Source organism: Ornithorhynchus anatinus, chromosome 2, assembly GCF_004115215.2.
Source record: "Ornithorhynchus anatinus isolate Pmale09 chromosome 2, mOrnAna1.pri.v4, whole genome shotgun sequence".
Taxonomy (NCBI): Eukaryota; Metazoa; Chordata; class Mammalia; order Monotremata; family Ornithorhynchidae; genus Ornithorhynchus; species Ornithorhynchus anatinus.
In genome coordinates this window covers 82,192,964-82,210,995 of record NC_041729.1, presented here as the reverse complement: position 1 = coordinate 82,210,995, position 18,032 = coordinate 82,192,964, and the positions used below count along the sequence as shown (strand labels likewise).

The window sequence follows — 18,032 nt, the reverse complement described above, 5'->3', positions numbered from 1 at the left end:
ATAGCCGTAGAGTAATAGCCCTAGAATAATAATTGTGGTATTATATTATATACAACATATATAATATAATATAGTAAATTAAGTGTTTACTGTGTGCCAGGCACTGTTCTAAGCATTGGGTGGGGAATACAAGCAAATTGGGTTGGACACAGTCCCTGTCCCACATGGGGTTCACAGTCTTAATCTCCATTTTACAGATGAGGTAACTGAAATTCAGAGAAGTGAGGTGATTTGCCCAAGGTCACACAGCAGACACGTGGCAGGGCTGGGATTAGAACCCAAGACCTGACTCCCAGGGCCATGCTCTATCCACTAGACTGTGCTGCTTCTCTTAGGATGTCACCTCATAACGCCCATTAAACTCCTCTCAATCCAATGAAAAGGTTTGGGGGAAGGAATGAAACTGAGCAATTTGGGAAAGTTAAAATGGAAAGAACACAAACTTTAATTGAACTCTAATTGACTTAAGAACAAAAACTGACCCACATAGATAAATCAGTAATGTTCTTAAATAACTTTGGCTCCAGCCAAAACTTAAAGGCTTATAAGATGCTCTCATTTCCTCCAGCATGTTAGGAATGTATCCCTTGAAGCTGTGAAATTCAGCACTGACTATGCCTCAGCAAGTATGAACTGTAGATAAATACTTCAAAAACCCATTGCAGTGGACCCAATATATAGCCAAGGGCAAATTGGAATGCTTTTGATCATCACTTTTTCTGATTCCTCTATCAATAGATTTGTGTAAATAATGCTGCTGGGCTCTAGGTGTGTCTCTTTCCCTACTCCAGCTGTCTCAGATAACTGGATAACTTCTTTCAGATTAGGGGAGCCGGGAAAGCTCAATCTTTTGTTGAACATTGACTGAAGTGTATCGTATTTCTTCAGGTGGAATTGGTGAATATAGGAGGGACGGATATTGTAGATGGAAATCACAAACTGACACTGGGATTACTTTGGAGCATCATCTTGCACTGGCAGGTGAGGAACTTTCGGCTCACATTCTGTTTTCAGGAATTTAACATAAATCCTTTGTGGTGGAAAGATGCCTACAAACCTCTCTTTGTTCTCTAGCTGGAAAAAATGCTCTCACTTTTGACTAGTAAACGAAAGGATGCTAGAGTTTAGGTTAAGACTCCTTTTGCTTAGCCAAAACTCAGTGTTCATTCTCATGTGATCTTGTCCAGATGTTCTTTTCATTTCTCCATTTCTCTTTGCAACTGGACTGTTATGTTGTATATCTGCAATTGAGCCTTGATGAGTTGTTTCAAAAGAAACTAGTTTAGTAAGAGGAGCATAAATTGCCTAGTCCATGTCAGGCTAGTTTTAGTGCAACATGTCTCATAACTTAAATGATTGTTTTTTCTGAAATAGGTGAAAGATGTCATGAAAGATATTATGTCAGACCTGCAGCAGACAAACAGTGAGAAGATTCTGTTGAGCTGGGTCCGGCAGTCCACAAGACTTTACGCCCAAGTCAACGTTCTGAACTTTACAACCAGTTGGTCAGATGGACTTGCCTTCAATGCCGTCATCCACCGACACAAGTGAGTGAAGAATGTCATTACTGTACAAAAGGAAACAAGCTCTGCTTTTCTCTTTTGCCATTTGGTGTTGACACTTTTCCTCCTTCGCCCCCCAAATAATTCCTTTGTTTAGGAGAAACAGTGGTAGTGAGAAAAATGGCCAACGTTAGCATTTCTTTTCACTGGACAATGCCAAGGCTGTAGTGTAACTTCCATAATTTCCCTCACCCGCCTTCCAATCAGAAAAATGTAAAATATTTGACATAATTTACACCCCCTCAAAAAACGTTAGCTAGAAAGTTGAATGAGACTGTATAGTCCAAGTAATTGACTTCTCCAAAACGGAGTGCTGCTTCAGTGTTTCCAGAAGCAAAACTAAGAAGATTTCAGTTCTAAAGAAAGCATTTTTTTGGATGGCCTTAGTGGTTAAAAAAAAGATTAGTATTTAGTGTAACTAGTCATTTTAATAAAGTTTTTCTTTGAAAGACAGTATTAAATTTGTCACACTGACCTAAAATAATAAATCAAATGCATATAATGAGTATTATGAGCAATATACTGTACTAAACCTTTGGGAGAGCAGACATACTTTCAGTTCATCAGATGTTCCAAAAAAAGCATAACTTCTCCCTTTGAATGAGCAAGATTATGAAACACGTGCTGTGGTGGTATAAATGGAACCATAATTCTGCTTCCTTGCAAATGCACTTTTTTAAGGTCAATATAGATGTATCTCCTATTCCTTTGGGAATTTTAGGAGGAGAGTGCTAATGTCAGATTTTATCAACCTGTGCCAGGGTTAAATAAATATTTCTTTACACATTTCATGTAAAAATGGTCACTTTTGCAAATCCATTGCCCGGTGTCATTTTCATTGCTCCATCTTGGTAAAATATTCTTTGTCTCTACATGAGTCTTTTCTAATTGCCAAATGCCAGATAGGGATCTGCCTAGTGGAATCTGAGTTAGTTCCATGCATGCCCAATCTGCCACCTTCTGGGACAGAGATGCAGTTTCCTTGTCTCCCCTGGAAAGCAGATGTACCCACAGCAAATTGTGGGTAAATAGATTTTGTTTTCCCCCTCTGGAAATCCAGGGTGAGTAGTCTGTGTATACAGAACCAATGGAAGAACCTATGGAAGTCTCTAATACATCAGTCTTCTGTTGTTTTTCAAGCTGCCCTCAGCTATGCCACACTGCCCTGTGTCTTTAAAATGCTTCATTGGGTAATTCTAAGTAATATAATAATGTTGGTATTTAAGTGCTTACTATGTGCAGAGCACTGTTCTAAGCCCTGGGGTAGATACAGGGTAATCAGGTTGTCCCACATGAGGCTCACAGTCTTAATCCCCATTTTACAGCTGAAGTAACTGAGGCACAGAGAAGTTAATTGACCTGCCCACGGTCACACAGCTGCCAAGTGGCAGTCCTGGGATTCGAACCCATGACCTCTGACTCCCAAGCCCGTGCTCTTTCCACTGAGCCATATGTGGCCCTATGATTAAAAAAACCTCACCTTGAGTATAAGTATAATGTCTTTAAGTAAGAGTAATTCAACCAGTAAATAAACATTGCATGCTGGTAAAATTTTCCTGTAAAAAATTTATTTTGCCATGTAATGTTCATTGAGTATCAAGAAATGAAATGATATGCCTCTGGTTTTCTTTAGGGATCGTTTTGTGATGACAAGGATGGGCCTTTACAGAAACATAAAGCAATAAGACATTCCTTGTTCTTCCTTTTCTTAAGGAAAAGCAAAATAAAGGGAAGTTGTTTAGTCAGTGCTTCTTTTTCATAAGACTTGAAAGCTCTTTGCTGACTTGATCCTTTTATGTTTTCTGGGAGAGAGGAAAGGAGGAAGGAAGAGTAATTGAACCCAATTACCCGAGAACCTCAAGTCACACCCTATGGGCATCACCACTTTGGGAATGTTCAGTGCTAAAGACCAGTAGTATTTTGTGATGAAAAATTAGACGTGCTTAGAGACCAGATCTAAATGAATTCTCCCAGGACACACAGGGCACCAGGAATGGAAGCAGGACTAGAATCCGTCTTGTACCTCCCAGTCCCTTCATTTCCTCAATCACTATACTAAGTACTTGGGCGAGTACAATATAACAAAGGCAGTAGATATCTTCCCTGCCCTCAAGGAATTTACAGTCTAGATTTGTTTCAAGTACAGGGGTTCCTGAAAGCCCCTGTGGTATCAAAGCATCATATTTTGTCCATCATTGTTTCATTATGAAATGAGAGGTTATAGGAAAGAAGTTTTGAAAACAACTGAAATAATACATGACTGTGCACACAGGGTGAAATTTCAGGAAGGTTGTGGAAAACAAAATGACTTGTTTCAAACAGTCTGCCTTATCTAGACTGTAAGCTCTATTGTCCTTTCCCAAGTGCTTAGTGCAGTCATCTGCACCACTTGCAACTATTTAAGTGTGCAATTATATAAAGTTCATTGTTTCTAGTAAACAGTAGCATGAACTCTGAGTAGTTGCAAACTGATTCTGCAATGGTAATGGAAGACTAAAGGTGTTCCTACGTGATACTGTGATTAAGATTGAAACAAACTCTAAAAAGCATTTCTGTGCATAGTCATATCATTATAGCCAATTTTTGGCCATATGTTTCCCTAGGTTTTTGTCGCCTTCTGTCCCAATCATGCTCTAAAACCTTTGGACTTTGGCAGGAATGTTTGTAAACCAATGCTTGTGAGAAAGCATTTATTGGCTCTGTCTCAGGCAAAGCGTGCTTCCAATTTTTTAACAGTGTTATTTATCAATACACATGTTATAGACACACAGAGTGAAGGTAAACCTGAAAATTTTTGACATAAAAGGTAATAAAGGTGAGCATTATTGATATAGCATGTAGCTATACCCAGCAGTGGTGAATTACAGATCTTGGAATGGGCTGTTGTGATTGTTTTATGTTTTTCTGTTATGTTCAACATTTGCCTACTCCTTCCTGCATTTTGCAGTAGCTTTTAAAATTAGGGCAAAAAGCCATATTGTTCAAATAGAGTGGTCCCCGCAAGTCTATACTTTAGTCCTGCCAAAGAAAAACGTAGTTCTTAGGCAAACACTTCTTTTTTCTTGATAGCACTTATTTTTTTCTGTTTATTCATCTGTACCAACAGCACCCAGTAACCCAGTGTACATAAGTGGTGTGTTATGATGCCTCTAAATTCAGCTTAGCATAGATACACAAAGTAAAGATTGTTTACTACCTGGATATGTTAATTTGAAATGTTGAAAATATTCAAATGAATTCTTTAGGATCTCATGGTAAGGATGATGATATAATATTCTTTTTCTGACTTGATTTCTATTTACTTACCTGGTGTTTTTAGACCTGACCTCTTCAGCTGGGATAGAGTTACTAAAATGTCCCCCATTGAAAGATTGGAACATGCTTTTACCAAAGCTCAAAACCACCTGGGAATTGAAAAGCTGTTAGATCCTGAAGGTACCAGTCATCATTTTAATGTCAATTTTATTAGATTACACTTATGCTGTTTTTGCTTGTAGGCATCTTTAACAGAAACACTAAATTTGATCTTTTTGGCAGAAGAATGTATTCCTGATTTCTAGACAATATAGTCTTCATACACTGGCACATAGACTTGAGGTCTTAAACTTGAAAATATATTAATTGTCAATTATATTTTTCTCTAATGAGATGAGTTGTATGGTTTGGGACTAATCCTTTAATCTCAGAAAATGTGGCCATTATTCAGAAGTATTCACATAATAATGTTGGTATTTGTTAGACACTTACTTTGTGCAGAGCGCTGTTCTAAGCGCTGGGGTAGATACAGGGTCATCAGGTTGTCCCACGTGAGGCTCACAGTTAATCCCCATTTTACAGGTGAGCTAACTGAGGCACAGAGAAGTTAAGTGACTTGCCCACAGTCACACAGCTGACAAGGGTAGTGCCAGCCAGATATTAAGCAAGCTATTGTGTTGCAGCTTACATTTCAGTGTAATTTTCTTTTTTGCCTTTTTTGATGTGCCAGTGAGGTTCAAACCAGATTGTCATTCTAACTGTGCTCTCAGCTTTCAGTCTTACAGATGCAAATGCCTATCCCCAGTCAATTGGATGGTTTTTTTTTGGTTTGGAAAAATATATATGGCCACCTTTAGAACACACTTTAAATTTGGAATTGTTCACACAGTATTTTAAGAGTGTTGGATGAAAGAGGAAATGGCACTTCTCTCAGTCATTTTCTTGCTTGATATTTTAAGAATGAGCCAGTCCCTAGTAATGGATTAGCAGAATTCTAAGTTTGATGTAGTACCCTAGGACTTGAAAAGAGGAATTTCTGATTTTCAATTTTTGTGATGAGTGTACTGAAGTGGGTAGTCCATACATAAGTACAGATGCACTCACAACCACCTTTGAAAGTCTTAGTTTACATCCTTTACCATTTAAACATTTACTCCTCCATTTATCCATTTTCCATGCTCTTTCTCTTCCTATCTGTAAATTATTTTGTCTGTCTAATCTCCTTGAGGGATGCAGTCATCTAACTGTCTTATACTTTCTCAAGCACTTAGTACAGTATTGTATACACTGTAGGTGTGAAATAAATCCTGTTGATTGAAACTAATTTAAGTTCTTTCTCTCACAGATGTTGCTGTTCAGCTTCCTGACAAAAAATCCATAATTATGTATTTGACATCTTTGTTTGAGGTGCTTCCTCAGCAAATCACCATGGAAGACATCCGGGAGGTAGAAACCCTTCCAAGGAGATACAAGAAAGAATGTGAAGAAGGAGAATTCCATGTACAAGTAAGCTAGTGTGGTTCCATACTTGATTGACTTATGTTCAGGTGTTGTTCGGCTCGTCTCTTAGCAAAATGCTTCTGGCTTTCCCCAAACAGGGTAAGCTAAATAGCTAAAATATAACTTTTGAGGTCATTTTGTAGTATTTTTAAAAAAAATGTTTGTGTGGAAATCCAAATATTTATTCAGTCAGTTGTGTTTATTGAGCACTTCCTGTGTTCACAGCACTGTACTAAGTGCTTGGGAGAGTACAATATACCAATAAACAGACACATTCCCTTCCCACAACCAGCTTACTGTCTAGAGGGGGAGATAGATATTAATATAAATACATTAGAGATATTTATGTATGTGCTGTTGGGTTGGGAAGGGGGATGAATGAAATCAAGTCAAGTGGGAGAAGAGGAAATGAAGGCTTAGTTAGGGAAGGCCTCTTGGAGGAGATGTATCTTCATTAAGGCTTTGAAGGCAGGGAGAGTCATTGTCTGTCAGATATGAGGAGGGAGGGCATTATAGGCCAGAGGCAGGAGAAGGTTGAGAGGATACAGTGGATTGAGGCATAGTGAGAAGGTTAGCATTAGAGGACAGAAAGAAGTGTTCTGGCTGGGTTGTAGAAGGAGAGGAGGAGATGAGGTAGGAGGGAGAAAGGTAATTGAGTTCTGCATCAGCCCAACAAAGTACTATTTTTACAAGCACACAATATGGTATAGCATAGCAATGCACATCAGTCTTTTTAGTCATGCCTTCAGATCTCACTTTACATTTTTTCTTTCTCCTGGAATTTATGTAAAATAAGTTAGCCAAATTCTGCATAGTATTCAGTGCAAATGCCTGGTTACACTGCTGTACACATGATAAACACCCAATAAATACCATTGATTGATATACCTTAAATTCAAATTCTGGGTTATCTGGAATTATCACCTGAAAACACTGCCACACTGACCCTTCTGATATCCCACATTCAGGGGTGGGCCAGTTGTGTGGCTCTGTTGTGTGGGAAGAAGGTTGAATCCTCTCCCTTGTCTTCCAAGGGAAATTTACTTTCTACTAATCTGATTAACAAACCAATCAGTGAGCTCCTTCTGGGCAGGAAACATGGTGCTAATTCTCTTGTACTCTCCCAAGTGTGTAGTACAGTTCACTCATTCATTCAGTAGTATTTATTGAGCGCTTACTATGTGCAGAGCACTGTACTAAGCGCTTGGAATGTACAAATCGGTAACAGATGGAGACAGTCCCTGTCCTTTGACGGGCTTACAGTCTAATCGGGGGAGACAGGCAGACAAGAACAATGGCAATAAAAGAACAGTGGCTCTGCACATAGTAAGTGCTCAGTAAATAGCATTGATTGTTTTATTTTTCTCTACTGATGACTGTTCCTTTGGATATAGCAAGTTTTTGTGGGGTCTCCCTGTCCTTATTCCTCTTTAAGCTGCATCCTTTGTTTCCTGTCCCTCACTACCATTTCTTTTCACTTCAAAAGTCTGCAACAATTTTAGTAATTGGCTTGGTAGCTGCTAATGTTTCTTCCCTGAGTGCCCCTTTGCTGCATATAAGAATTGCATTTAAATTGTGATGTGGATTAAAGATGAATGTTTCCCCTTCATTTTGTTTGAGAAACTCTCAATTTTCTATCCTTTGATGCTTATAAAAGGCAGTTGGTGTTTAGTCCTTCCTTGGCTAGAGGATTAAAGTCCAGTTGTAGGCCTCCTTTAGGGAAATTCTGAATAAAAGCCTCCTAGGAGTCCTGTCGGGGCTATGTTGGGCATGCAGGGCTTGCTCTTCTATTCTTGTGATCAGCAAACAGTCCTCTTCTTCTAATGGCAGTGGTATAGGGCCAGGTTCTAGGTGTAAGTGTGGTCAGGTTCCCTGTGCTGTCTATTTCTGGCATATCTTTTTGGAAGGAAAAAGCCTCCAAAGGGCTTTGTGTTAGCCCGTTTTTGAGACTCTGCTGTTCTCTATTTGGCAAATCTGACTCTTAGTTCACCATAAATTTTGAATTTCAGATTCCCTAAGCTTGAAGATTTTCTTCTAGTATTCAAGGGACTGTTTCTCTTGTGAGCCTAGTGCAGGACAAGGACTGAGCCTGACTTCATTATCTTATATCTATCTACCCCATCCCATTGCACATTGTTTGGCATGTAGTAACACTGAAATGCTGCAGTTATTAACATCCTTAACAGTGAAAATGTTTTTATATAAAAGGTGAACATTTCTAATTATGAAATTTACCTTTTGAAATATGGACTCCAATTCTTTAGTGCCCAGGTTTACTTCCTAGTAATGCATCATTTTAGAGTTTCTATTACTCAACCTCAGTCTTAGCTATGCTTCAAAGCTTTTAATTTGGAAAATGTGTTTTTTTATTTTATCATCCAAATAAAATATAATTACATAACATATAAGCATTAATTTCTCTACTAGTAGTAAATTCTCTACTAGCCTTGTAGGATAGGTCACAACTGCGAAAATACCCCTGGGGTTGACATTGGATAATGTATATTGAATTTATTTTTATGACATTTTTAATTGGAAAAGCTCAAAACATTAAATGTTTTCTTTCTCATTACATCATTTCTAGCAGCATCTTTGTTCCATTTTTGGAACAAAAAGGCAAGCAATTTTAATAGATTCACCTAGTTAAAAGTGGATGCAGGCTTCGCGCTCAGGCTTAATAATAATTTTGGTATTTGTTAAGCGCTTACTATGTGCCAAGCACTGCTCTAAGCGCTGGGTAGGTACAAGGTAAGCAGCTTGTCCCACATGGGGTTCACAGTCTTTTATCCCCCTTTTCCAGATGAGGCAACTGAGGCACAGAGAAGTTAAGTGACTTGCCCAAAGTCACACAGCTGATAAGTGGTGGAGCTGGGATTAGAACCCACGACCTCTGACTCCCAAGCCCGTGGTCTTTCTTTCCACTGAGCCATGTTGCTTCTCTGTGTATCTTCAAGTCAATACCCTTTTCAGTGGTTCTTGGCTAATGTTAAAACATGTTTATAATTGAATCAGAAAAGTACAAGGATTAGGGGCACAGTCACACCGTAAATCCTTATTTTCAATGGTTTTCCTTTCTTGTCCATATTAGTTCCTTGAGTCAGACCTGATCTTACTTGTGTTGGTACCCCCATCAGGTAATGTAACTCTTTCAAAATTTATGGTTCTTTAGACAGAATCACATACTAAAAGAGCACTTGGATAATATTGGATAGGGGGACTCTATCTTAATGGAAATGAGAGCTGAGTAGTCATCACTCATTCTCCATCTTATAGAAACCTGGTGCTCTTTTCCTCTCCCCTCCTTCTCTCCCTTCTCTCAGGGTGAATAACCTTTTTCAATTGTAACTTATTACTACATTTGCACATATTTATGTTTACCTTCCTGTTCTGAAGACTGTAAGTCTTTTGTGGACAGGGACCATGTCTACCAACTCTGTAATGTAATGTACTTTCCCAAGTGTTGGGTACAGTGTTCTGCACAGGGTAAGTGCTCAATAAATACCTTTGATTTGATTTAGTGACTCTTCTATCTTTGTTAAATTGTAATAATGTCTTAAAGTCAGGGACTGGTCAAAGGCTTATTAAATATACCAAAAGACTGTGTACCTGTGTTGATCAGGAATTATTTATTGATAGACTAGCTGGCTTATTGACAGCTCCTTTGCTTTTTGGCATAGATACCCCCTTTTAACATTCAACCTTATTTTCCCCTCTTTTTTACTTACAGAACACAGCACCAGAAGAGCATGAAGGTCTTAGAGCTGAAACTCCCAGCATGGTCACAGAGGTGGATATGGACCTGGATAGTTACCAAGAAGCTTTGGAGGAAGTCTTAACATGGCTTCTTTCAGCAGAGGATACTTTTCAGGAACAAGATGACATCTCTAAAGATGTTGAGCAAGTTAAAGATCAATTTGCCACCCATGAAGTAAGTATTTCTGAATTTTATGGCCTAAAATAATCATTTTGTTTCTGATATTTTAATGCAGTAGATTGTTGGCTGTTTTCTTCACATTTGCAAAAATATGCTCTCTAAAGGTCACAGTGTATTTTAAGATTTGTGGTATTTGATGCTTTGTTATAAAACTGTGGTGGGTGATTAACTGTAAATTGGAATTAGATTTGGAATTTTAATCTAGCTGTAAATTATGTCGTTGATAGCAGGAGTGTCAAAAATGAATTCATTGCATTGTTCTACCCTTAAATGGTTATGCTATATTTTAAAGAAACAAAGCTAAAAGCCCCAGTCTTTTTGTCTTGGACTCTGCTCCTTTCTTCTCACCATTTCTTGTTATGTAACAGGTGTTAAATTTATTTTGGCTAAACAATTAGCTTGCAGAGGGAAAGAATGCCAGCGTATGGGATGTATTTAGCTATATTTAAAAAACTTGAATTTTTTTGTGCAGTGGGAAATACATGTTGGCATATTTCCAGTCTAGGTTTGATTCAGGATCTAGTGTCCTGTAAATGCTATCTCATTTTAGCATGGTGTCTCATTAATAAATTTTTCACCTTTGGTAGTACTGTATGAATTTACAGTTAAACCCACAGCTCTTTATATTTTCACTTATTACTTTTTCCCTGAAGATGTTCTTACGTTTGCCAGTTACATTCCTACCAGTAAGTGGGTTAAAATCAGCTGTAATGGAGTGTGCCAGTTTATTCTGTAGTGCTGACATTGAAACAGCATTTATTTAGATTCTGTGTGAGGAGGAACCCACAAATCATGGCAATTTTTTGGGTTTTTTTAGGCTTTTATGATGAAGCTGACCGCACACCAGAGTAGTGTGGGGAGTGTACTGCAGGCTGGGAACCAACTAATAGCACAAGGCAATCTATCAGAAGAAGAGGAGTACGAGATTCAGGAACAAATGACTCTGCTGAATTCTAGATGGGAAGCACTAAGAGTGGACAGCATGGATAGGCAGTCTCGGTGAGTTAGACCTGAGAACATGGTATTTTGATTCTTGACCTTAAAAATTTCTCTATCTTTTGTTGAAAATAATAGTTTCCCATTGTCATGGGGTAAACTTGGGAGTGAATATTATATGCTATAATGGTAATTGAATTGAATTTGATAGCCATCTCATCTATGTTGTGCACTGTTTATACATCTACACATAGGTAATGGTGGATTGTGAAAAAGGGTGTTTTTTCCCCAAACTTTTCAGCATCAAATACAAATATACAGTTTTTTTCAAAGCATTTTCTCTAGTGTATTTCATGAAGAAAGTGAGTGCTGCTTCCTTTCAACATTAATATTGCCCTTACTCTCTATTGTCCTCTATGTAAGTTTTAGTGTTAAACAATTGACATTTCTTTTCCCCATTTACCTTAAAGAGAACAGATAGCAAACATTTAAAGTGGCTTTTGATATTGAAGCTTCAACATTCTTAACTTGTGTCGATGCATAAAAATAAGATTGTAGTTTTTTGCATTTTTCCATTCAATTTAGACTTATATTATGGATAAATTACACTGTAGTAGTTGCCATTTTATTAGGTAGACATTCCCAATGCAAGAAACAATTGGATTGAATAAAGGTCTTTTTGTCTGTTCTGGCTGTGTTTCATTGGCTTTACTCAAGAATGTAAAAGTTTATTCCTGCTCTCTTTTGTTAAGAACTTATAGTCTTGTTAAATGGTATAGAAATGAATTGTGGTGTTTCTTGCTCTTGGTATTGGTAACTGGAGATTAAACTCTTAAGTATTTTCTCTAAAAACTAAGGGACCTGACGAAAAACTGTATGTCTTTGTGTTCTTCTGTATCAGCCTGCATGATGTTTTGATGGAGTTGCAGAAGAAGCAGTTGCAGCAGCTCTCTGACTGGTTGACTGTCACTGAAGAACGCATTCAAAAAATGGAAACTTTCCCCTTGGATGATGATTTACAGTCCCTACAGAAACAACTGAAAGAACATAAAGTAAACTCCCTTTGGCTTCTCATTTTCGTTTTGAGTGCACCATATCCAATGTGAAAAATGGTAGTTAGGACTAAACAGCCTCCTATAAATATTCAGGGGTGGTAAAAAAAAAAATCAGTCTTAAATCATCCTCTGCCTACTAGAAGTATTTGAGGCAGGTAATTGGGGGCTTGTGTGACAGAGGGATTGGTCATGAGGTGAGAAGTGACATTTACTAATGACGTAGTAGTACCTTGAGTGATGGCTTGCTGCATCTGCTATAGGAAAATTAAGCAATGATGCCTCATTGAAGTAAGCAGTCATCAATTTGCTGGACAGTTTAGTTATCAGTGCTGTGACTAAGGGACATTTTCCAGATAAATGACATTTAGAACCCATAAACTAGAAGGAAAGATGAAATGTACCAGAGCTTGAGAGCTCCCATTAGTAGTAGTAGTATTTTTAAAGTGCTTATTGTGTGCAAAGCTCTGTACTAAGTCCTGGGATAGAACCCATGGTGGGAATTAGACATGGTCCTTGTCCCTACAAGGTAGCTCACAATCTAAGAGTATAATTGTGGAAAAGGGACTGGAGACAGACACATCAAGAAAGATGAAACTTTAAAACACAACACAGACAAGTCAAAAAATAAAACCAAAATCAGTAGAGTTCTATTTTAGCAGCCACCAGTTTTCCCAGGGTTTTGTGAAGGTCTCATGCTGATGGTGCTTTTCTCTTTCCCACTGGGGTGGTGGAAGGCAGAATGGAATGGAGTCCCCTTAATGATGTGGAGGAGAGTCAGTGCCAGGTGCCAGTAATGCGATGGGGCTGGCTGCCTGGTGTAGGGGACACTGAATTGGAAAACAGTTGCAGAGGTCTCATTTTGGGGGGAACTATCATATTTCTTGGTTGGTCTGTTTGAAGACCTTTCTCAGCACTTATTACCAAGAGTTGAACAGTTCCATTTGCATTATATTTGTTTGTGGCTAACTTAGCGCTGCTCATGCGTAGCATGCTTAGTTCTTCATTTTTCCCAGTTCTTTCACATGCTCATCACCAATGCCGCACAGCCTCCTCCAGTTATCACCCCATCTCCCTCCTATCCTTCCTTTCCAAACTCTTGGAGTGAGTCGTCTACACTCACTGCCTCAAATTCCTCTCCTCCAACTCTTGACCCCTGGATCCTGGACTCCTCCAATCTGGCTTCCATTCCCTCCACTCCACTGAAACCACCTCTCAAAGGTCACCAATAACCTCCTTCTTGCCAAATCCAATGGCCCCTAATCCATCCTAATTCGCCTCCACCTCTCAACTCTTTGACACTGTCTACTATCCCCTTCTCTTCAACACATTATCCAACCTTGGCTTCACTGAATCCATCCTCTCCTCCTTCTCCTCTTATCTATCTGCCCATTCATTCTCAGTCTTCTTCATGGGCTCCTCCTCTCTCTTCCATCCCTTAACTGTACGGAGTTCCTCAAGGGTCAGTTCTTGGTCCCTTTCTATTCTCCATCTACACTCACTCACTTGGTGAACTCATTTGCTCCCACGGCTTCAACTATCATCTCTGCACGGATGACACCTAGATTTATATCTCCTCCCCTCTTCTCTCTCCCTCCCTCCAGGCTTGCTTCTCCTCCTGCCTTCAGGACATCTCTATTTGGATGTCTTCCTGCCCCCTAAAACTCATCATCTCCAAGACAGAGCTCCTTATCTTCCCTTCCAAACTCTGTCCTCTCCCTGACTTTCCTGTCCCTGTGGATGGCACTGCCATCCTTTCCATCTAACAAGCCCGCAACCTTGATGTCATCCTTGAATCCAGTCTCTCATTCACCCCATATATCCAATCTGTCACTAGTTCCTGGCAGTCTCACCTTCACAGCAACCAAGATCCCTCCCTTTCCTCTCCATCCAAACTGCTTCCCAGTTAGTACAATCACTGGATAACTGCATCAGCTTCCTTTCTGACCTTCCAACCTCCTGTCTTTCCCCACTTCAGTTTATACTTCACTCTGCTGCCCAGATTATCTTTCTACAGAAACGTTCTGGTCATGTCACCCCCCCCCCCCCCCCAAATCTCCAGTGGTTGCCTATTAACCTCTGTATTAATCCAAACCTCCTCGTTATTGGCTTCAAAGATCTCCATTACCTTGCCCCTTCTTACCTCACCTCCCTTCTCTCCTACATCCCAGCCTGCACACTCCGCTCTTCCAGTGCTGACCTTCTCACTGTGCTTCATTCTCGCCTGTTCCACCGTAGACCCCGGCCCACATCCTAGCTCTGGCCTGGAATGCTCTCCCTCCTCAAATCCAACAAGCAATCACTCTTCCCTGCTTCAAAGCCATACTGAAGGCTCATCTCCTCCAAGAGGCCTTTTTAGACTAAGTCCCCCTTTCCTCAGCTCCCCTTCCCCTCCCCATCACCCCAACTCGTTCCCTTTGCTCTACCCCCTGCCCCACAGCACCTGTGTATATATGTACATATCTATAATTGTATTTATTTGTATATGCCTGTTTACTTGTTTTGATGTGTATATATCTATAATTCTGTTTATATTGATGCTATTGGTGCCTCTTTACTTGTTTGGATGTCTGTCTCCGCCTTCTAGACTGTAAGCCCGTTGTGGGCAGGGATTGTCTCTATTGTTGAGTTGTACTTTCTAAGCACTTACTACAGTGCTCTGCACACAGTAAGCACTTAAAAAATAAGAATGAATGAATTCTCAGTGGAGAATTTGTTTAGTGGTATTTGTTAAGCACTTATTATGTGTCAGGCATTGTTCTGAGTGCTGGGGTAGACACAGGCTAACCAAGTTGGACACAATCCCTGTCCCACTGAGACACAGAGAAGCAAAGTGACTTGCCCAAGGTCACAGCAGACAAGTGGCAGAGCTGGGACTAGAACCTAGGTAGCCTGACTCCCAAGCTTACACTCTTTCCAATAGGCCACACTGATCCAATTCTGTTCCATTAGGATAACATTTTGATTAATGATGGGAAATTTAAATACATTGCCCCATTTAGTGTCTCTAATGACGTACTGGCAACTAAGTGAGTTTTAAATAGGAAAAAATGTGAGAGAGGCTCCTGACAATTAATTTTCTGTTTTTTTTTTTTTCAGGCACTGCAGAATGATCTTGAGGCAGAACAGGTCAAGGTTAATTCATTAACTCACATGGTGGTGATTGTTGATGAGAACAGCGGTGAGAGTGCCACAGCGGTGTTGGAGGACCAACTGCAGGTATAGATGCCGAATGAAGTCAGGACCAGCGCCACTATCACTGTCTGGGTTCCGTCTTCCATTCGCTGCCTTTCTGGTCCTTGGGGCTTTAGGCTGCCTGCTGCAATGGACCATTCAGCTGTCTAATGCCTAGTGTCTCATGAGTTGAATGTTCATGTTGCCTTTATTCACAGACCAGTGATGTGAAGTTTTTGTAGTTGCTGAAATGACATTGTGTTATCATTTCAACTATTTCAAAAGACAGTGAAGTCAACTTCGAAACTGTCCACTTTTTTGGGAACTCTGTTTTTAAAATATATCTATAGTATTGTAAAATATTAAACTTCTGGAATAAGGGAAAATATGATTAGAGGCTTCAGTTATTTTATCAGCTGAATAATGAATATGTCTCAGTTATGGATGTAGTTGACTCACATATATGTTGGATATTTTTTCAGAACATAGGAGCACTTGTGTTTAAAAAGGATATGAACCAAGTTTTTTTTTTATTTTAAATCTAATTAGTGGAATTTATTTAAAAGCAAACACTTGAGTGAAGAGTCATGAAAGACACTTGTAAGGATAGCGTAATTTCAGATGATGATTTGTTCAGTGAGGGTTTTCTCTTCCTAGAAACTTGGAGAGCGTTGGACAGCTGTCTGTCGTTGGACTGAGGATCGCTGGAACAAACTTCAAGAGATTAACTTGTTATGGCAGGAACTCTTGGAAGAGCAGGTATGTAACAATGAGCCAGAATGGCATGAAGTGAAAAAAAAGTAACATTATTATAAGAAGAATATTGTTAAAGATTATTGCTCTAGGAAGCAGGAATTAAATAATTTCTCATATGATCCATACCCACTATAGCCAAAAAGGACAATGTATTTTAGAGTAAAACAAAGTTCTCTGAGTTGTTCTGACTGGCAAGTGGGAGGATCTAAAACTGTTGCATATTAACTTGTAAAGGACTCTTTTTTATTCATTAGTTGAAAATTTTATAATTTTAAATCCCTGTGGAAACTTTAAAGCACAATGCACTATCTCTTTGGCTGCTGACTTTTTGCCTACACCCCATTCAAAAGATATAGTGTTTTTACAATTGACCTTGTCTTGGGCAGGGAATGTGTCTGTTATATTGTACTCTCCCAAGTGCTTAATACAGTGTTCTGCACACAGTTAATGCTCAATAAATACTATTGAATGAATATATTATTGGGCAGTTCTACCTGCCAAACAAAGTTAGTGTTTGTAGACATATAGGGCAAATCATATAATATTTTGAAACCATATCAACACTGGGTCCTTTAGAAAATAGGGGGAAAATATCAAAATAAACACAGCCACCTTTGTTCCTGTTATTGTAGCATTTGGGCTTTTGGTTGTCTCAAGTAGATTCATCTTAAACATTCTGTATTTTACAAACATATCACTAGTTCTGAACGACCGACCACACTACGTAAATCCAGAGAGATGACATTCACTAACTGCTGACATAGCCCAGCCTCTGCAAGCCCTGGCCTATCTTATGTCCAGTTACTGGAGGGAATTTAGCTCCCACCTTGCCCCTAGCTTTCACAGTCCTGAAAAAAGACTTCTCCATGCTATCCTTGAACGCAGATTCCGAAGCCCAACCTTTTGTAATTGGTTGGGAACTTAGGGAGGAAGCAGTATAGTCGGGACTGGATATCAGAGGCAGTGATCTCAGGGGGATTTAAGCAACCAGGTCTCTTTTGCTCTGATTCTTTTGGTTAAAGCAAAGAAAATGCCATTCAGTCTCTCTCTCATCCTTCCCCAAACACCGACTGGAAGCTTCCTTCTCCTCTTCATCCACATGTATCACAGAGACACTCTTATTCAGATGCTGCCACTCAACAAACACACTTTGGAAATGGGATTCTCTGCTTCATCTGTAAGCAGTTCAGAATCACAGTGAGGCAGAAGAGTCCGCCTAAATCTAAGATTTTTTTAATGTGGTATTTGTTAAGCACTTACTATGTGCCAGCTCCTGAACTGAGCATTGGGTTAGGTAAAAGCTAATCAAGGTTGGACACAGTCTCTGTCCCCACAATGGGGCTCACAGTCTTAATCCCCACTTTACGGATGAAGTAACTGAGGCCTAGAGAAGTTAAGTGACTCACCCAAAGGTCATACAGCAGACCTTTGGTGGAGCCAGGAATAGGGCCCAGTCCTTCTGACTCCCCAATCTCTTCTCTTCTACATCACCCTGATTCTGCACTGCTTTCAGATGAAGTGGAGAGACCATTCCCTGATAACTGGGGGTGGAGGATCAGGTTGTCGTGGCTGGTGCTAAGCCTAAGAACTGTAGCTCCACCACCAGCTGAGGATCTGGGATTAAGAAGTCTTCAATTTTCAAGGAAGAGAATTCACTTTAAAAATGATTGTAGATGACCTCTTGGGGAGTTTGAAGATATGTAGGGATGTTCATCAATATTGTGACTATTTCATGTATAGTAATTTCAGATTTTCTTCGTAGAGGAACTGGAACATATTCCAATTTTTAAAATGCCGGTTTATAGGAAAATGAATACCATGATACTAATGTTCATGGTATATCAATGTTTCGGGGGAACAAAG

The 18,032-nt window shown here is 39.5% G+C and overlaps 1 protein-coding gene across 4 annotated transcripts in view; it reads left to right on the top strand.

Moving 5' to 3' along the window:
• Positions 1 to 18,032, top strand: part of UTRN (utrophin) — a 609,179-nt gene that overhangs the window by 150,479 nt on the left and 440,668 nt on the right. For all 4 annotated transcript variants that reach the window (XM_029047836.2, XM_029047843.2, XM_029047848.2 and 1 more), the window contains 9 exons: positions 889 to 981; positions 1,375 to 1,547; positions 4,882 to 4,997; positions 6,163 to 6,323; positions 10,045 to 10,245; positions 11,069 to 11,250; positions 12,089 to 12,239; positions 15,339 to 15,458; positions 16,071 to 16,172. In XM_029047836.2, coding sequence (XP_028903669.1) covers positions 889 to 981; positions 1,375 to 1,547; positions 4,882 to 4,997; positions 6,163 to 6,323; positions 10,045 to 10,245; positions 11,069 to 11,250; positions 12,089 to 12,239; positions 15,339 to 15,458; positions 16,071 to 16,172 — 1,299 coding nt within the window. The remainder of the gene's footprint in view (positions 1 to 888; positions 982 to 1,374; positions 1,548 to 4,881; positions 4,998 to 6,162; positions 6,324 to 10,044; positions 10,246 to 11,068; positions 11,251 to 12,088; positions 12,240 to 15,338; positions 15,459 to 16,070; positions 16,173 to 18,032) is intronic.